The sequence below is a fragment of the Phyllobates terribilis genome, unplaced genomic scaffold (assembly GCF_046119375.1).
Source record: "Phyllobates terribilis strain yellow unplaced genomic scaffold, ASM4611937v1 Scaffold_4__5_contigs__length_816908805, whole genome shotgun sequence".
In the NCBI taxonomy this organism is placed as follows: Eukaryota; Metazoa; Chordata; class Amphibia; order Anura; family Dendrobatidae; genus Phyllobates; species Phyllobates terribilis.
In genome coordinates this window covers 114,849,259-114,870,455 of record NW_027362764.1, presented here as the reverse complement: position 1 = coordinate 114,870,455, position 21,197 = coordinate 114,849,259, and the positions used below count along the sequence as shown (strand labels likewise).

The 21,197-nt window shown below is 42.8% G+C and overlaps 2 protein-coding genes across 4 annotated transcripts in view; one reads left to right on the top strand and one right to left on the bottom strand.

Moving 5' to 3' along the window:
- Positions 1–5,630, bottom strand: part of CNPY1 (canopy FGF signaling regulator 1) — a 270,619-nt gene extending 264,989 nt beyond the window's left edge. The window contains exon 1 of the mRNA XM_073677697.1: positions 5,507–5,630. The gene's annotated coding sequence lies outside the window, so the exon portion shown is untranslated. The remainder of the gene's footprint in view (positions 1–5,506) is intronic.
- Positions 5,631–5,684: 54 nt separating this feature from the next.
- Positions 5,685–21,197, top strand: part of RBM33 (RNA binding motif protein 33) — a 130,633-nt gene continuing 115,120 nt past the window's right edge. For all 3 annotated transcript variants that reach the window (XM_073677694.1, XM_073677695.1, XM_073677696.1), the window contains exon 1: positions 5,685–5,908. In XM_073677694.1, the coding sequence (XP_073533795.1) occupies positions 5,890–5,908 (19 nt within the window). In that variant the 5' untranslated portion in view covers positions 5,685–5,889. The remainder of the gene's footprint in view (positions 5,909–21,197) is intronic.

The following is a 21,197-nucleotide window of genomic DNA, read 5'->3' as shown; positions in this document are numbered from 1 at the left end:
TTGTCTGCAGAAAAAAAAGCAACGTGTAAACATAGCCTTATGTACTGCTGCATTTTATATTCTACTTTTTGAGGATCCTTAGACAGAGCCATAGCGTACAATGACACAGAGCGTAAAATGGTCTCCATTTGCACTTTCATATTGTTGTCTATTATGTTATTGTGTCAGTCTAAAAAAAAAAGTGCAAAATGAGTCCATTTTGAACTCTGTTTGTGTCATTATAGTTCATAGCTGTCTGGGTTCTGTCTAATCCCCCCCGAAAGAAAAAGAACTCAGATGGACGGTTCAAAACAGTGTGTGAATGCGTCCTGAGGGCCTCCCCTAAAAACATTAGGTAAAAGTCAGCCAAACATTTCGTTAGGACGCCAGTCCCCATGATCAGCTCCAGAGGAAGATAAACAATGCAGGAACCAGAACAGCGCTGCTCACCGTGTAGTGGCTGCTGGTGAGAACTGCAGCTCGAAGCCTACAAGACAGGAGCAGAGATGCAGTTCTAAGCAACGACCTCGGCACAGTGAGAGGTGCTGTTCTGCCTCTGATCACTTTTTACATTCATCCACAGATGGAACCTGCCCCCAACAGACCTGGTGTATCTTTGACCGATCCTTAGGACAGGTAGCACTGTACACACATTTTTATAATTTTTTTGTCTCTTTAATAGTTTTGTGTGATTAATATAGATTTCACAATGCTGAATAAGAATATGTAAGCCAACAATAGCTATCACGTAGGGTTTTTAAGATACAGCAAATTAAACATTTTGCACATCACTACCTCTCGATCGTCATACATATATATTATAACAGTATGACTTAATTAAAGTCATAATGATAAAGACAGCATATTGAGCTGTAAACCATATCAGCAGTAAATACAAAGAGTTGAAAATGTTTTGCTGCCGACAGTAGTCAGACAGCATTGAAGAACTCCACTTGCCCTGGTATCGTTTCTTCATCTTTGCAATGTCCTAATGAAACCTTTCGCCGTGTTCATCGCTAACAGATTCAAAATTGTTAGGGAAAAAGTCCAAATGGGAATGCAGAAAATGTATTTTGAACGACATGGTTCATCGATTTGAACACAGAGAGCATGTTTTCCACCAGTTGGACATAGTTTGGCGCTCTTCTAGAGCCAAGAAAGTTAGAGATCACATTTTTTAAGTCTGTCCATGCAACTTTTTCAGTGCCTTGGAGAAGGCCATTGAAGTGACTGTCTTTCATTATCTCTCTAATCTGTGGGCCAACAAAAACTCCCCCTCTAATCTTTGCATCACAGATGCGTGGAAACTTCTGTTGCAAGTAACAAAATGCCTCCTCTTGCTTGTTCAGTCCGTTAACAAAGCTCTTCATTAGCCCGAGTTTTATTTGTAGAGGAGGAAGAAATAATCTTTGACGGATCTACAAGCACATCATGTTTTATAATTTTTTTCCAGTTTTGCACATAGTGGCCAGTCCTTTCTGACAGTGTTGATCTCTCGCACGACTGTCCCATTCACAGAGAAAGCAGCAGTACTTGGTATAGTCAAGCTGCATTCCAAGAATTGCCACTACCTTCAAATCTCCACATAAATTCCAGTTGTAATTGCAGTAATGAATGTGGTTCAACGGTAACTACATGTTTTCATAAGTCTCTTTCATATCCACAGCATATCCGACTGGTATAGAAGGGTATATATTGCCGTTGTGTAATAAAACTGCCTTCAGACTTCTGATGGACGAGTCAATAATCAGTCGCCATTCTGTTGGGTCATGTTCACATCCTAAAGCACTAAACAAACCAGTGGTATCATGGCAAAAAGCTAAATAATCAACCTGATTGAAGACTTTTTTAAGATCTTCTTCACGACTATGAAATACAGAAATTTTCGTCCCTGGTGATAACAGATTCCATCCTTGCAGCCTTGATCCCAGTAATCCTGCATGGCTCTTTAATAAGTTTAAATCCCTCACCAGGTCATTTAGATCAGCTTGACATAGGAGATGTGGCTCACTGGATGTTGGTGGCTCGAAGTCTGGATCAGCAGCAGTCTCCTTTTCTCCCGACACCTCTATTGTTGCTTCGTCCTGATCTTCCTCGAGCGTCCATACTTCGGGTGGCTTTGGAACTGGGAGACTATCATCATGAGGTACTGGTCGCATGGCTGATGGAATGTTAGGATAGTCTATGAATTTCTTAGTCTTTGCTGAAAACCCAGACACATTTGTAATGCAGAAGTAACAATCACTTATGTGATCTCTCTGCTCCCTCCATATTATTGGGAAAGCAAACGGCATTGAAGATTGCAATCCCATTATCCAAAGTCTTAGATTGGCAGAGCAAGAAGAGCAACATATATGAGGTGCCCAGGACTTATCTTGGTCCCCAATTGCACAACCAAAATATTAGTTCATGTGCTTTCTTGATGAATGGACTTACAGTACAGACCAAAAGTTTGGACACACCTTTTCATTTTAAGATTTTTCTGTATTTTCATGACTATGAAAATTGTACATTCACACTGAAGGCATCAAAACTATGAATTAACACATGTGGAATTATATACTTAACAAAAAAGTGTGAAACAACTGAAAATATGTCTTATATTCTAGGTTCTTCAAAGTAGCCACCTTTGGCTTTGACGACTGCTTTGCACACTCTTGGCATTCTCTTGATGAGCTTCAAGAGGTAGTCACCGGAAATGGTTTTCACTTCACAGGTGTGCTCTGTCAGGTTTAATAAGTGGGATTTCTTGCCTTATAAATGGGGTTGGGATCATCAGTTGTGTTGTGCAGAAGTCAGGTGGATACACAGCTGATAGTCCTACTGAATAGACTGTTAGAATCTGTATTATGGCAAGAAAAAGCAGCTAAGTAAAGAAAAAAGAGTGGCCATCATTACTTTAAGAAATGAAGGTCAGTCGGTCCTTAAAATTGGGCAAACTTTGAAAGTGTTCCCAAGTGCAGTTGCAAAAACCATCAAGCGCTACAAAGAAACTGGCTCAAATGAGGACCACCCCAGGAAAGGAAGACCAAGAGTCACCTCTGCTTCTGAGGATAAGTTTATCCGAGTCACCAGCCTCAGAAGTCGCAGGTTAACAGCAGCTCAGATTAGAGACCAGGTCAATGCCACACAGAGTTCTAGCAGCAGACACATCTCTACAACAACTGTTAAGAGGAGACTTTGTGCAGCAGGCCTTCATGGTAAAATAGCTGCTAGGAAACCACTGCTAAGGACAGGCAACAAGCAGAAGAGACTTGTTTTGGCTAAAGAACACAAGGAATGGACATTAGACCAGTGGAAATCTGTGCTTTGGGCTGATGAGTCCAAATTTGAGATCTTTGGTTCCAACCACCGTGTCTTTGTGCGACGCAGAAAAGGTGAACGGATGGACTCTACATGCCTGGCTACAACCGTGAAGCATGGAGGAGGAGGTGTGATGGTGCTTTGCTGGTGACACTGTTGGGTATTTATTCAAAATTGAAGGCATACTGAACCAGCATGGCCACCACAGCATCTTGCAGAGGCATGCTATTCCATCCGGTTTGCGTTTAGTTGGACCATCATTTATTTTTCAACAGGACAATGACCCCAAACACACCTCCAGGCTGTGTAAGGGCTATTTGACCAAGAAGGAGAGTGATGGGGTGCTACGCCAGATGACCTGGCCTCCACAGTCACCAGACCTGAACCCAATCGAGATGGTTTGGGGTGAGCTGGACTGCAGAGTCAAGGCAAAAGGGCCAACAAGTGCTAAGCATCTCTGGGAACTCCTTCAAGATTGTTGGAAGACCATTTCCGGTGACTACCTCTTGAAGCTCATCAAGAGAATGCCAAGAGTGTGCAAAGCAGTCATCAAAGCAAAAGGTGGCTACTTTGAAGAACCTAGAATATAAGACATATTTTCAGTTGTTTCACACTTTTTTGTTAAGTATATAATTCCACATGTGTTAATTCATAGTTTTGATGCCTTCAGTGTGAATGTACAATTTTCATAGTTTTGAAAATACAGAAAAATCATTAAATGAGGTGTGTCCAAACTTTTGGTCTGTACTGTATGTTTCTTTTCTGACTTTTCAGAGTGTACTCACCGCAAATGTAACAGAAATTGTCTCGGCTATTACGACACTGACGAGACATTTCAGAGTTGATTTATTACAAAAAACTAGAGATATCAAGTAGTGATGAGCGAGTATGTTCTGTCAGAGTATGCTCGGGCCGAGCACCGAGTATTTACAGCTGCTCGGTGTTATGTTTGAATCGCTCCCGTGTGCATGATTTGCGACTGTTTGACAGTTTTATTACATGTGAGGTATGTGTAAGAAATAGACATTCCTCACATGTATTAAAATTGTCAATTGATCGCGGAAACGGTAATGTTCATGAACTCAAAATTCGACCAGCTACAGCTGACGCCACATATATAATGATGTCGCATCTATGGAAACATGCCACATTTATAGACAGGTCTGGTCGTGTCTGTTATATGTCCAGACACGATTTCTTTATTGAATTTGTACTATATACATGTATATTACATATTTACACTGCAATAACATTTTTTCAAACGAGTTAGGTGGAAAAATTTAAAATTTGCTGCGACAGAAAATTTTTTCAAGTAGTTGCTTTAACATATTAGCAATAAATAGTACGTTTCATATCTCAAAAACCTTACGTGATACAGAAATGATTTCACCTCTGAAATCGGGACCATGAATTCTATATAGAACACCCAAATTCATTCAAAAACCTTGTTATTCATTGAATCGGTATTATACTCCTGGACAACCCCTTTAAATGGGCTGTCCGGACTTGGGGTACAAGTCTGCTGTCACTCTATGCACTTGCAGTGAGGATTGTGCGGTGCTGGGAGCAGTGGTCATATGACTGTATGTGAATTGCAGACTTCTGGCCACATTCAGACTAGACGTGTCTGGCCTCGCTCAGTACACTTACATTGATCGAGGCTGCGCTCATCTAGTCTGTACATGGCCGCATGTATACAGCCTTCTGGCTACATTCAGACTAGTCATGTCCGGCCTCGCTCAGTACACTTACATTGACCAAAGCTGCGCTCATCTAATTGGAATATGACTGCATGTATGCAGCATTCTGGCCACATTCAGACTAGTCATGTCTGGCCTCACTCAGTACACTTACATTGATGGAGGCTGTGCACGTCTAGTCGGTACATGACTGCACGGATGCAAGTTACATATGTATGGTAGCATGCCCGCTGCGGAGGATCCTCTTAGTGGACACAGTGCCGCGCTGTGACAATGCCAAAGTCTGCAGTCACATTACAACTAAACTGCAGCCTTGCTTCCGGACACCCCCTTTAATGCGTATGGAGGTCTTACAACTCCTGTTTCCTCAGGTGATCAGACATGTCTGGCAGCTGCGCACTTCACTCTCCCCATAGAAAGCACATGCACTCTCACAGCAGAAAAACGAAGACACAAAAACTTAACACATTGTTCATCTGTGGCCATTTGTTTTTTTTTAACTTCTAAAGCCTTCTTGCACATACCAGAGCGCCATTACCTCTGTCACCGGGCTGCTCGCACTCAGGTGAGGCTGCGCCGGATGTGAGGCGCTCACTCCTCAGACGGCCCCTCAACTTGGAGCTTAGGATGACTGTGGTGCGCGTCCTCGAGCATGCGCGTTCACTGTCCTCCCCAGAGCGCGCCTTCCCTAGCCCCGCCCCTCGCCGCCGTGTTGACACCTTCCTCGCTCCACTACCCATAATGCATGGCGGGCCCGGGGAGCGCTCGCTGACGGCGGCCATGTTGTGATTGCTGCTTGATCGTCTTCCCCCTTTTGTCGTCGCTCGCCCGGTTTGGTGCCGTGATCCAGGCCTGGGGACACCGCGCTGACAGAGGGTCTGTCCTCACACCGAGGATCCGGAGCAGCATGGCTGCTATGCTGGAAGGTAGGTGAGGTACAGGAGCTGCCAGGCCTCGGCCGTGTTGTGTATGGCTGTGGGGGCACTGAGGCCTTTGCTGAGGGGTATGTGTGTGTGTCCCCTGCACCCTCCAGGCTTTTCTTTGGGCCTTAAAGGGGTTGTCAGGTATAAAGAAATGAATCAGCCGTCCCCTTAATCTGCGCACCAATCCTCCACTGCGGTCAGTCTGTTGCCACCGCCGTCCTCAGTGATGGCCAAACCGCCGCGTGACGTGCCACCTCCGACTGACCGCAGCGGACCACCGAGTACTCTGGTGTAACCATAGCAATGGTGCCTGTGTTCCCTCCGGGTCAGGGGCTGAGCCAGAGGACGGACCCCACCAGTCTAAAAAGCCGCTTACCAGCAGGGGTCACAGGTGTTGGACCCCGGCTGATCAGACCTTGATGATCTATCCTAAGGATGGGCCATCAATGTAAAAATAGTGAACAACCTCTTAAAGGTGAGTTGGAGGGTTGGTCGCGCACCTGATCATGTTGTACGCCAAACAGCTTCCTGAAGAGTGTATAATCCAATTGGGGTTGCTGCTTCGGCCGCTGTACTTACGTCAAATGGAGAGAGGAGAGCGGTGGATCCCGGGCGCTCCCATTGACCAAGCTTAATCCAGGTGGTAAGTATAAAATAACTAATTTATTGCAACGCTTTTCAAATTAGAACCTACTTTCTTCAGCCATGACTAAGGAAGGAGTAGGTTCAGCTCTGAAATGCGTTGCAATAAATTGTTAGTTTTTTTTATATTTACTACCTGGATTAAGCTTTGTCATTGGCAGCGCCAGAATCCACCGCACTCCTCTCTCCTTTAGGGCTCTTTCACACGTCCGTGTGGTGACAGTTTACACACGTACCGGAGACACTGAAACACGTAGGTCTGCGCACATGTCAGTGTGTTTCCTTGGACCGTGTGATCCATATGTAGACATGTCAATTGTTGGCAGCACGGACTGATCACTTAGAAACACGTACCGCACACGGATGCCATCGTGTGACACGTACCGGCGCTTGGGAATCAGCTATACAGTTAGCGCTGTTCCCAAGCTCCGGGTGCTGAACGTATCCCTCATCATAGTCCCCTGTCAGCGCAGCGCTGCGATCAGCACCAGCAGGGGATAATGATGAGTCGCAGTCTAATCATGCTGTGTCCAACTGTAAAAATAATTTTATAAAATAAAAATTCCATATACTCACCTGTCCTAAGTGTCCCCCGCTGTAATCCATGCGACCGCTCACGCCGAGGAGAATGACTCCTGCATCGAGCGGACCCGGAGCTGCGCTCAGCATCATGTCGTTCTCCTCGGCGTGAGCAGTCTCATGGATCACAGCGGGGACACTTAAATCAGGTGAGCATATGGATTTTATTCTTAATTTTACAGTTGGACACAGCGGGAGCAGACACTTCTACTCTCATCATGGGCCCTTGCTGGTGCTGGTCGCAGCTCAAGCAGGGGACAATGAGGGCTGCTTTTAGCACCTGGCGCTTGGGAACAGCGCTAACTATCACTGACTCCCAGACGCCAGTACTTGTGCTCCTGAGGCGGCACACGGACACTGATATCTCCGGTACTGTTTTTTCCAGTACCGGAAATATCAGGACATGTGAAAGGGCCCTTACAGAAGAAAAAAACTGTCTGGAAGGCAAGGAGGCAAGTTTTTTTTATTTCATACAGCAAAATGGGGGTATCAAGGGGAACTTATTGTCTCCAGAAACAATATTTACCTGCAGATATAGGGTTATAGGCATTTTCTGGTGCTTCTCACAAAATTAGAATATCATCAAAAAGTTTATTTATTTTAGTTCAATACGAAAAGTGAAACTCATGTATTATATAGAGTCATTACAAACAGAGTGATCTATTTCAAGTGTTTATTTCTGTTAATGTTGATGATTATGGCCTACAGCCAATGAAAACACAAGTCATTATCTCAGTGAATTAAAAGAATTAACAAAAAACGCCTGCAAAGGCTTCCTAAGCGTTTAAAAAGGTCCCTTAGTCTGTTTCAGTAGGCTCCACAGTCATGGGGAAGACTGCTGACTTGACAGATGTCCAGAAGGCAGTTATTGACACACTCCACAAGGTCCCAGAGTTCCAATTTTCATTAGGAAATCAAGGTCCCAGAGTCTGGAGGAAGAGTGGAGAGGTCACAATCCAAGCTGCTTGAGGTCTAGTGTGAAGTTTCCACGATCAGTGATGGTTTGGGGAGCCATGTCATCTGCTGGTGTAGGTTCACTGTGTTTTATCAAGACCAAAGTCAGCGCAGCCGTCTACCAGGAAATTTTAGAGCACTTCATGCTTCCCTCTGCCGACAAGCTTTTTGGAGATGGAAATTTCATTCTCCAGCAGGACTTGGCACCTGTCCACACTGCCAAAAGTCCCAATACCTGGTTTAAAAACAACAGTATCACTGTGCTTGACTGGCAGCAAACTCGCCTGCCCTTAACCCCATAGAGAATCTATGGGGTTTTGTCAAGAGGAAGATGAGAGACACCAGACCCAACAATGCAGACGAGCTGAAGGCTGCTATCAAAGCAACCTGGGCTTCCATAAGGCTGTGTGTTCACTATGCGATTTTTAAGCGTTTCCGCTGCAGAAACGCTTAAAAAACGCTTGGTAGAAGGTCTGCCATGTTCCCCAATGATAATCCGCATGTGCTGTGCAGATGTTGCGGAAATTTCCGCCCCGGATTAACGTTGAGGAAAAATCCGCAGCACTACTAATTATTTTGCTTAATCGCGGCGTTTTCGCCGCCATTGATTTGCATTGAATCGCTTAATATCCGCATGACTACATATGCACAAGCGGATATTAAGCGATTCAATGTGCGGATGGTACCCGGGTCTGGACAAGAGTAGACTCTCCTCCAGACCCGGGTACCATAGTACCTGTTAAAAAGAATTAAAATAAAAAATATACATTATACTCACCTTCTGATGGCCCCCGGTCTCCATAGCGATGCATCCTGGCTCCACGGCAGCTGGTGATGGTCTGAAAGGACCTGCTATGACGTAATTTAGTCATGTGACGGGTCACGCGACCGCTGACGTCGGCGTCGCGTGACCTGTCACATGACTAAATTACGTCATGGAAGGTCCTTTTACACCATTGTGAGACACCGGGAAGACACATCGGATAAGGAGACCGGGGGCCATCGAAAGGTGTGTTTTTTTTTTTTTTTTTTACCATTTTTATTAACTAACTTGGTCACACTGTATAAAAATCCATGCTGTTTGCATGGATTTCTATAGTGTGACCAAGTTGTCAAGCACTTTCCAAGTGATGCTAAAATCGCCTGGAAAGTGCTTGATAACCCGTTTGCGAAATCGCATGTTAAAACCGCTTCTCTTACGCTTGTCCCTGGCAGGAAAAACGCATGTACAATCCGCATGCTTTTTTTTTCTGCCAGGGAGATGCAGAAACGCTCAGGAAAAAATCTGGAGCATTGTGGGCACATAGCCTAACACCTCAGCAGTGCCACAGGCTGATCGCCTCCATGCTGCGCCGTATTGATGCAAAAGGAGCCCCGACCGAGTATTGAGGCATTTACTGAACATACATTTCAGTAGGCCAACATTTCGGATTCTAAAAACATTTTTCAAACTGTTGTTATAAAGTATTCTAATTTACTGAGATAATGACTTTTGTGTTTTCATTGGCTGTAAGCCATAATCATCAACATTAACAGAAATAAACACTTGAAATAGATCACTCTGTTTGTAATGACTCTATATAATATGAGTTTCACTTTTTGTATTGAAGAACTGAAATTAACTTATTGATGATATTCTAATTTAGTGAGATGCATCTGTATAACATATGCCTCTCTGCCGTTCATAAGCAGTGACTACAGGGCAAAATGAAGTGTTATTCCCCCTGCAGCTCTCTTCCAGTCATCGGGGCGGTGCAGGGAGCTGTTATATTCACAGTACAGTGAGTGCACAGGCACTGTGACTAGCTGTCCACACTGCACACACACTGTACAGCAGGCTGTCAATCAATGTGTCAAAAGGTGATCACAACTGGCACACAGTATAGTGAGTGGTGACTGTACCCGCTGCCTGCACCGCCCCAGTGATTAGTACTGAGCAGCTGATTTTGTACAATACTTGCCCCTCTTTTGCTGCCTAATACTCACATATTGTAACTCCTCATCGGTGATATTATGCTGTGGACTAAAAGATGTGTTGGTTTGTACTGGAGATGATTCGCCGACTGTTTCTTAGAGAAGCAAAGGAAGAACTAAAAGTTACGGTGTAATAGAAACTGCGTCTGAATGTACATTAGGGGGTCGCCTACTTGGAGCCCCTCTTTATTAGCTAGTGTATAGCACTGCTGGGAAGAAACGCTCTTCTCCCTCTGAATGGCTCGCTAATGATAGAAGACTGACTGGGCACTTGTCTCCTCTGAGAACAGTAAGATTGGGCACAAACAAAGTCAGCATGCCCAGCCCATTTTCCCATCACTTCATATCATATAGTCGTCTGGCCCTGCCGAAATCAGTGGATGGGTTCGGGCAACTCTTTTGTGTATGGGTACTAATCGGGAGCCATGCACAAAATTCACTGAGCGTTCTACTTTTTCCTCGTCACCTGTACAGCCCAGCGAGCAGATGCTTCTCTCCATGTGTTTAGTGAGTTTGGATGTGAAGATTTTTCCTGGAGGTAAAGGGATTGTGCTGCTGTAATAATACCAGACACAGAAAAAAGACAGGGATTGGAAAGAGGACACCCCATTGTATCTAAACCACACCACCATTTCCCTCTACTACCCATAAGCTACGTTGTCTAGGCCTCACTGATGTTTCAGCCAATGTAATGCCACATCATCACAGCACATGATTCCATAGAAGCACCCAGGACCACCGGCAGTGGACAGCAGGATGTATTAGCAGTAGACTAGAGCAGAGGTGAATTGTCTCATCGGTTTGAAATCTCTTGGCCATTAGTGTGAATTGTGTGTATAAGGTTGGGACCACTTTTGATGAGCATAGTTGTGTTCGGAGGACTAGTGAATCTCACAGAACCATTCACTCCAGATGTCAGTGTCTGTAGAATGAGTTGTCAGAACCATTGTGGAGCGCTGCTTCTTTAATAAGTTGTTTTGCTGGCAAAATTGCATTTTTTTCTAAGTCCATAATCTCGAATGAGTTCTATGCACTTATGGAAAAGTCTACCTGAAAGGTGGTTAACCAAAAACATGACTGCCTTACCGGTCATCTGGTTGTTTGTGGTGTAGCAGCTCAGCCCTGTTCACTTCAATAGAGGTGAGCTGTAATACCCGACACCACGCTGCCATGGTCCGGCGTCCAATCCTGTCCCCATGGCCGATGGTGTTCATGTCTGTGCCTAGTACATTGGGGGCCCTCTGGTTCTTCCTACGTTGAACACCAGACCATAACGAATTGCTCATCTCTAAGGCTATGTGCCCACGATGCAGAAATGAAGCAGAAATTTTCCGGAGCATTTCTGTATGTCCTTGGCAGAAAAAATGCATGCGGATTTTACACGCGTTTTTTACTTGCAGATTTGCCATGCTTTTTTCTAATGCATTGTATATGCAAATTCGCATGCGGAAATGCACAAGAAATGGTCATGCTGCGTTTTTTCCGCACCTAAAATCCGCGCGGAAAAAATCCTGACCATGTGCACAGAATTGCAAAATGTCATGGGATAAGATGTGCAATGTGTTTCTGCTGCATTTCCACACGGAAAAAAACACACCAAATCCGCATCGTGTGCACATAGCCTAAAAGTCAAGTTTAACTAGTGCTAGATCTAGGTTTTTGACTTTTGGATAGTCATAGAAAAATACAGTTACTATTAATAATATTCAACCCCCATTGCAAATTAGGATTATTAGCATAATGTACAAATTGTCACATTGTCTGCTGTTTGCAATGAAACCAATAAGATGTAAATAGCTCAACACAACACATTTTTCTGTTGACCTATTGCTTGGTTTATTGCCAGCTGCAGAAAACTCTTACATTTTGCTAATCTAATTTGCAATGGGGGTTGAATACTTTTTGATTGCAGCTGTATGTAAAGTGCATGGAAAACCTTCAACAAGAAATATATACTAATGCTTAAAATAACAACATCATGCTGTGTTTATACTGCTGACGTGCTGAATTCTCAAATGCCAGAATAGAGACGCTTCAGCGTAGTGGTTCTGCTGTTGAAAGAAGCCCTCCCATAAAGTGTGTTTTTTGAACAAAAGTATATTTTAATCAACAGATCTTGGAATAATAATAACTTCCACATTTGGATATGTTTAAAAAAAAATGTTCCTGTCCCGAGATACTTATAATTGTGCCTCCAGTGTAATGGCTGTGTCTGACCGTGCAGGAACATGGTCTGATCATACCACATCTCCTGGGCAGGGAGGAAGCAAAAGAGAATACAGACAGGACAGCAGAGGATCGCAGATGATTCTTTTTATGAGTCAAACATTTACATTTCTCTGCCTGTTTTTAAACAATATTTTAAACACATCCAATTGTGGAACTTATTATTATTCCAAGATCTATTGATTAAAATATACTTTTGTTGGTGGCACAACACCTTTAAGGCTGTTGGATTGCACAGGTCACAGTTGTTCCCATGCCCTCCACAGCAGCAACCGGTTGCAAAACATAGATGAAAAGGAAAAACCATGATATAAAGGTTGTTTTTGTTTATCTTGGCTACAAAAAAAACCCATATGTATTGCAAAATTGTACCAATAGAATCTAGAAACAAGCCCTCACAGCTCTGAAACTAGAAAAATGAAAGAGGTTTCTTAAGAGAAAAAAAAGTTGTTTTGTCATGTTGGAAGTTATTTTTCTTTTAAAAATATATAAATATATTTTATAAATATATATAAAAAATATAAATTGAGTAGCAACCTAATCATATTGACCCTCACAATAAAGTTAATGTCAATTAAACTGCACTGAACTGTTAAAACTATTTCAGATTTAATGTTTTCTGTTCATACCTACTAACAAAAAAAAAAATATTAATGATCAAAAAGTTGTATGTACCGAAAAGTGGTACCAGTAAAATTACATCCATTCACACAAAAATCAAGCCCTCATACAGCTCCATCCACAGAAAAATAAAAAAGTTACGGGTGTGAGAATATAGTGACCCCAAAAAATTTATTTTATTTTTTTTTAAAGATTTCTTGTTTAAAAGTAGCAAAACATTAAATACATATATTTTGGTATTTTAGTTATCATATCAACCCAGAATAAAGATAAAATGACAGTTATGAACAACAGTAGTAATTGGTGTTTAAAAAACAAATAATAAAACCCTCCCAAAAATAAAATTGCTGGTTTTTATTTTTTTTTTATTTCTTGCCTGCCAAAGAGTTCATACAAAGTCATCAAAAAGTCACATACCACAAAATGGCACTAATGAAGAAAAAAACACTGATTGTCACGCCAAAAATACCCTCTGCTGATTGAAAATTTAGAAACTTGTGGCTTTCAAATTATTGCGACACCACCCCTCCCCCACTCCCCCAATTTTTTTTTCCAAAGTGTATTAATTGTACAAAAGTAATACATAAAACTGTATAAAATTTGGTTTCACCGTATTCATACTGACCCACAGAATAGACTATTTGTGCAGTACAGTGAACAGCATAACATTTAAAGCACAAAAAGAAAAAAAAGTTGATAGAAGTTTATTAAGTTCTATGTGCCCGTATTAGACACGTATTGGCCCGGCTTTTAGTCGTATTTGTGATCTGATTGCAGTGTAGATCCCTTGACGTTTTGGGCCTAGACATGCACCAGGTAGGAAGTTTCACTGAATGAAATATAAGATGGTAGCGGTAGAATTTGTGTTCTCTTTCTATAGTTTTCTATGACTGTTTGATAATCCAGCATTTTCATGGTTAATTGATGTAGTTTAGGTTTATATACATTGGGTATAAGATGAGATGCCCTACTGTGGCAGAGACTGGCAGGGGTAGATGTGAATCATCTTTCCCTGGTGTTGGCGTTCTCTCGCTCAGTTTGAAGTTGCCCTTGCAGGGACGCTGTCTACAGCTCAATCGAAATGCCATTGTTTCATCTGCTGTAGTTGTGGCTGAATCATCTTTATCAGCTCATGACAGGATTTTCACTTCTTGCTTCTTTTTCCCAATGGATTTCCTTTGAAATGTCTTCTCTTAAATGAGTTTACATCTGATTTCCCACCAGAGTGAATCTCCAAGGTACAAGCAAGCTACGTAGGTTGCATCATGGTACCCAAAGTCCATCCACTTGGAAATCAAAAGTTTATTGGCTGATATAAACGATCCCCAACCATTTCATGTATATTCCTGCTTGGTTCAGTGCTATAATTACTTGCACCATGGCTGTTGAGTCGGTAAGCCAAACCTCAGACTCCAACTCAGACTCCTCAATTTCCATGACTCCCACTCCGACTCTGTTTAAATGATAAATTTACTGTAGCACAGATTCATCTCCGCTAAAAGTCTGTACCCTTAGATCAGGAATAGGACGGACATTTATAGGACATTTCAGAACTTTCCCAAAATCTTATGAAAAAAATATTCCCCACAAACTGCATTGAACTACTGTACCCAATTTATTATATATTTTAGGAGTCGGTCCATTTTATACCCACTCCACCAAAATGGACACAGACTCAGACTCCACAGCCCTGATTTGCACTATAGTCCTAATGGGAATTATGCTTTTATACGGAGCTGTCCAGTAGGGATGGCACAATTATCCCGTAATAATGGAGGAGAGGTTTGGATATAGAGTGTGTCCTAGATGCAGTGGCTTGTGAATGTATTCACCCCCCTTGGCTTTTTACCTATTTTCTTATATTACAACCTGTGTTTTTAAATATTTTTGTAATCAGATTTGTGTGTGATGCATCAGCACTAAATAGTCTAAGTTGGTGAAGTGAGAAAAATATAGGCATAAATTAAATTTATGGCATCAAATAACTAAACATTGGCATGTGGCTATGTATTCACCCCTTTTGCGATGAAGCCCCTAAAAATTTCTGGTGCAAGCAATTTCCTTCATAACTCACATGCTTAGTGACAGGACGTCCACCGATGTGCAATCTAAATGTCAAATGTCTGTCAGTATATACACTTTACCTTTTCTGAAAGGCCTCAGAGGCTGTAACACCATTAAGCAAGAGGCACCACTAACCAAAGAACACCATGAAGACCAAGGAGATCTCCAAATAAATCTGGGACAAAGTTGTTGAGAAGTGTAAGTCAGGGTTGGGTTATTAAAAAAAGAAAAAAAAAATCCCAATCTCTGATGATCCCCCGGAGCACCATCAAATGGAAAGAACATGGTTCCACAACAAACCCGCCAAGAGAGGGCCGTCCACCAAAACTCTCAGCCTGGGCAAGGAGGGCATTAATCAGAGAGACAGCACAGAGACCAAAGGTAACCATGAAGGAGCTGCAGAGCTCCCAAGCAGCTGGAGTATCTGCCCATACGACCACAATAAGCCGTACATGCCATAGAGGTGGCCTTTATGGAAGAATGGGCAGAAAAAAAACTTACACAAATTGTAAGGCTCGTTTTGGGTTTGCCAAAGAAATGTGGGAGACTCCCCAAATGTATAGAGGAAGGTGCTGTTGTGGTCAGATGAGACCAAAATTTAACTTTTTGGCCACCAAGGTAAATGCTATGTTACCTTCGAACTAACAAGACAATGACCCAAAGCACACTGCTAAAGCAACACTCAACTGGTTTAAGGGGAAACATGTAAATGTTTTGGAGTGGCCTAGTCAAAGCCAAGACTTTAATCCAATTGAGAATCTGTGGTCAGACTTGAAGATTGCTGTTCACAACAGAAAACCATCTAACTTGAAGGGGCTGGAGCAGTTTTGCTGTGAGGAATGGGCACAAATCCCAGTGGCCAGATGTGGAAAGCTCATAGAGACTTATCCAAAGCGACCTGCAGCTCTAATTAACACAAAAGGAGGCTCTGCAAAGTACTGACTTTATGGGGGTGAATAGTTATGCACACAGAAGTTTTCAGTAATTTTGTCCTATTTGTTGTTTGCTTCACAATAAAAAGAAAACCAAATGTTAACAGTTGTGGGCATGATCTTTACATGAACTGATACAAACCCTCAAAAAAACAGTGAAATTCCAGGTTGTGAAATAGCAAAACGCAAAAAAATGTCAAAGGTAGTGAATCATTTTGCAAACCACTGTAAAATATCTTGCACATACTCGTTTACAGCTACACCTCTGAACAACCCCAAGCATTGAGAATTAATTGGTGTGATTATATAAGTTGACATGTGTTTTGTCTCTTGTAAACTATTACAAGCCGATCTCTTTATGGTAGGGTCACACACGGAGTGGGCACATTGCAGATTTTCTTTTTCAGCTGTGATATCCACAGATTATAGATGGATCAATATGGATGAACTCTTTATGCATCAGATGGCCAAGTTATCAAAAAATATGACGTAGTGATCATGGGAGATTTCAACTATCCAGACATTTGTTGGGGATCTCTCTCAGGCAAAAGTAACAGGTCCAGCAAATTCATATCCTCTCTTGCTGACCATTTTATCTTCCAAAAGGTAGAACAAGGGGATCTGCTACCTTGGATTTAATCCTCATAAACAGGGAGGAAATGGTTGAGTGGTTGAGGAGGTAAGGGTGGCAGGGACCCTAGGAGGCAGCGATCATGCTATCATAGAATTTTGGATAACTAGAGGAAGACCTGTGAAGAGTCAGACTTCAAAGTTTGCTTTCAGAAAGGCAGGTTTTAAGGGACTCAGAGGATAGGAGGGATCCAATGGCTGGATGTCCTTAAAGACAGAAATGTTCAGGAAGGATGGGACATTTTGAAAAATAAGATTCTCAAAGCACAATCATTAACAATCCGGAAAAGAGGGAAGAATTGTAAGCATTTACAGAAACTAGGATGAACACCGAACATAAACACATGCTAAAAAAGGAAGAAAAAAAATGTTTATCAAATGGAAAGAGGGAGGCATATCTAAAGAAGAATATACCGATCAGACATTGATAGGTCATCAGTCAAAAAGTAGTGGACAGCCTCTTTACCAATTCAATCAAGGTGGATGTGATTTCATGAAGACTGTTGAGCTGTGCGTTTTCTTTTTTTCCCCTTTTTGGTATTTTATGGGGAGCCTAAAAAAAGGCATGTAAAAACACAATTGTGTTTTTAAATTCAGAATACCAGCATTTCTGCTCTGCAAGGGAAATATGAAAAAAAAAAAAAAAAACTGTACCAAAACGTAAACCAAAAGGGAAAATGCATCAAAAACGTGATAATCAGAACAGATCCCTATTCCGTATTTTGGTTTGGACATCTGCTGTAAAAATGTAGTGGAATAAAAAACAAACCGTTTCCGCACATGCGAACATGGGCTAAGTAAAGAGACAGTGATCTCTAGCAGCCAATCGGAGTGTTTGAAGACAACTTTCTTTGATTCAGTTATAATTAATCATAAATTTCAGTTGTAAATGGTAACCAGCTACATAGGATAGGGTATAAAACTGTGGTTTGACTACTTGTACCCTCACCAATCCAGAGAACGGAGCTCTACTGAGTCCCATCTGACTGGAGTAGAGGTCCAGCTTGCACCCCTCTACTCTACTGTGTTCACTCAATTGGAACTGCCACAAATAGAGGAGCACTGTATTTTTAGGCTATCTTCGGCAGTCCCATAGACAATGAATGCGTTGGAGGTGTGAAAGGTAAATTTCTGTTCCTTTCAGATGTGATTTTGCAGAGTCCTGTTCTCTGGATTGATAGGAGTCACAGCGATCAGTAGGTCATCCCGTATTCAAAACTTGGTACAAAGCCTTTAAAAAAGAACTTTACTTTCAACAAGCTTTGCATAAATTAACGTTACCCGTGAGTATGAGACTTTGTAACAAATATTGGCAGCGAAATCTTCTTCTCCCTGCCTCCTGAACTGACTACCCGCTCTTAAAAAATGGCCTAAATCTGTCCTCAAGACAAGCCAGCCTGCCAGTATGGGGAGGTATCAGATGACACAGACCATTATACTCTATGAAGTGGAGGGGTGAGGAGCAGGGTGAGAAAACCAGCAGAGAGAGACACTGAAAGATGAAGCTGAGCTTTTTAGCAAGCCTTTTACCTCCCTTCTAGAGCTGGATTCATATATACACAGCTCAGTGCTTTTGGATAGTGTACTCTATGCTGCTGATCCTGTCTATGTGCTAACTAAGGAATGAAGTGGAGGAATCCCTCTCTGTGCAGCTTGCTGTGTATGGGAAGCATCTTAGCACATGGTCTCCTTCCGCCAGCTCAGAGTTCATAGCAAAATTAAGATACAGAAGCTAGAGAGGGGAAAACTGGTAAATTAGCAGCCTAGAAACATATAATGGCCAGAAATGGTGTTATACCTTGTGTACACGCACGGCAGAACATCTTACTCTGAAAATTTGCTTGTAAGTAGTTACCCTGTAGGGATGTGTTGTAATTTGTAGATCCATATTCACCTTTGTCATCTCTTTCATGTTCTTAATGTTTTATTCTGTTACCTTTTTTAATGAGTTGCTGCTCTGTTATTTGTTTGGCTTGAGAGTGAATCCTTGAACGCTGACATCCCCCCCCCCCCACCTCCCATAAAGCTTTTCCCATAAGACCAATGCCGTGTTGTGAGTCTTGATTAAAATGCCGATGTAGTGGACATACTCTCTTGTAGGTGATTATAGGCTAAGATACGCCTGGGACCTCCTTAAGGCAGGGTGAATTTGTACATAAGTGCTTTTCTATCTGTGCAATCCTTTTACAAGACGCTCCCCAGGTCCCACATGGCTCCATTCATATCAGCAGCCTATACCATGCTGACAAGTAATCAATACATAAATGTATATGTGATGAATAATAATTGTCCTGCGAAAGGGGCAGAATGACTATTCATGACATTGCGAGGTTTAGATGCTATCAGATGCTATCATGACGATTCTCTGTCATTGATTATGCTAATTATCCGCAGTGATTGACTGATTACAACCTGATATCTTGCCGTGGATAATCCTTTGGGTTTATTTGCTTTCATGTTTCTTTTCCGTTCTGGCGTTATCTTCAGTTATAAGAGAAGGTCTGGGAACAGGGAGTACTGAATTTAACAGCTGAAGGTCATGAGATATGGGAAGAAAGAAGCCGCATTAAACATATGCAATTGGTGCTGGGACATATAGGGGTAATAGCTGGAAGGAATTGAATGGAGTCCTGTCACTGGAGTGTGCAGATCAGTGTCACCGAAATCCTGGCATTCTGTATTTTTTTTTTTTAAATATTTGGTCCCAGAAACATCAGTAAAGTTGCTCTATCTTGTCGATGCATAAATTGAAGTTGTGTTCTATTATTTGAAAAAAAAACCCTCTGCTTCTCTCTCCAGTTCCTTGCAACGACAGCGCTTACTGAAGGTTCCCCCTGGTTACAGCTTCCTGCAGCAATTGTGTGCTTTATATCATCCGTGTGATTGCTGCAGCCAATCACTGGCCCCAGTGGTCACATGCTTTACATGCCACTGATTGGCTGCAGTGTGTGTTTGAATGATGTACGCGATCGCTACAGGAAGTGAGCAGAAACAATTGAGAAATGAAAAAGTTTGTTTAAGGAAGTTGTCCACAACTGTTTATTATCCTCCCAATATATTCAGCTGGTGCCCATAAGGGTTTTTGTAATTACCTTTAGTTGTCTTTTTGCCTGTGAGCGGCGCTACCGCGGGCCGCTCACAGGCATCACTTGACCCCCTGCTGATGTCACATCAAGTGAGGCGTGACATCAGTGACGCGGTCCTCGCGGTGGATGCTGGGCTGTGGGCAGGGTTACCCCGCACGTCACACCCAGCATCAATCGTGCGCTTTCCCAGTGAATGAGGAGTGGGATGCCGGGTGTGACGTGCGGGGTAACCCTGCCCACAGCCCAGCAGCCACCGTGGAACGCAGTAGTGAGACACCCCCGGCTGCAGCCGGAACTTGTCGTGATGTCAGAGCCGGCTGCAGCCGGGGGTCACGCGATGCCTGTGAGCGGCCAGTGATAGCGCCGCTCACGGGAAAGAAGGACAGCAGAAGGTAATTACAAAAACCCTTATGGGCACCGGCTGAATACATTCAGAAGATAATAAAAAATAGTGGACAACTCCTTTAAAGGGTTGTAGAAGACAAAAGCCCCCACCCTACGCCACCATTATACACTTTAGATTAATGTCAGCCGATTCCGCTGATATCGATAGTTTAGGGTGACTGTCTAATGTATATGAGGGATGGGACAGAGGATTGGGGGAGCTAAGTATCTGGCGTGTCCGATTTTAGACTGTTAGTCTTTTTTTTTTTTCTCTCCAAGTCTGTAGTCACTGTATGTTATTGCAGACTTGTGAAGCCTCACGTCACACGCGCTGTGAGGATTCTTCAGGAGAAGAGGGCGCGTGACTGCAACTGTTTGCATATATGAGGTCACATGCCTATTAGATGGGCGTGGCCTTGCTCAAAGCAAGTCTAGTTGGCATGTGGCCGGAAGCATGCAAATGTCATACTTGCGGTCTCGTAACCGGCCGCTCCTTGCACCAAAAAATTCTCATAGCACAATGTGAGGATTCACAAGTCTTCTGCCAGAAAGGGTTACTGCAGACTTGTATCGTAAGGCTGGACGACCCCTTTAAGCCATTGCCATAGATATCTTGCAGTGGCTCTCTTAACGACAACACAGGCGCACTCAGCAGAGCGACCAGTCTTGTGTATAGGACACATAGTCAAGATAGCTGCCGGATGAATGATCGGTTGAACCTTCGTCCTATTCTTAGGAATCAATGATGAGGGTCCAACATTAGTTACCCCAACACATCAAATACTTTCATGTGGCTAGAAGTGTGTATGTAAACGTTTCTTTATTGTCAAAAAACAAAACAACTTTAAAACTGAAGCTTGTTTACTGCTAATATTAGCCAGGACTAGTCCGACCTCAGATTCCAGAGGCCCAGGCTCCTTTGTCTGTGATGACATCTTTCCTGCCCTGGCCGTGTGTGCCACATTTGCTCTGAGCTTTGCTTCCTGGGTCTGTGCAGAGAAAGTGGAAACTCCCTGGCTATCTGCGCAGGAAGGCGTAGTGATATGGGATTGTAATGGCCTGTACACCAGGGAGGGGTCTTCATCCTATGCGTACAGGACTGAAGCCGGACTAGTTCTGGATAATTGGCATAAGACAAAATTCACTATTCAGGTTTTTTTTTTTTTTTTTACAATAAGGCTATGCTCACACATCATGTTT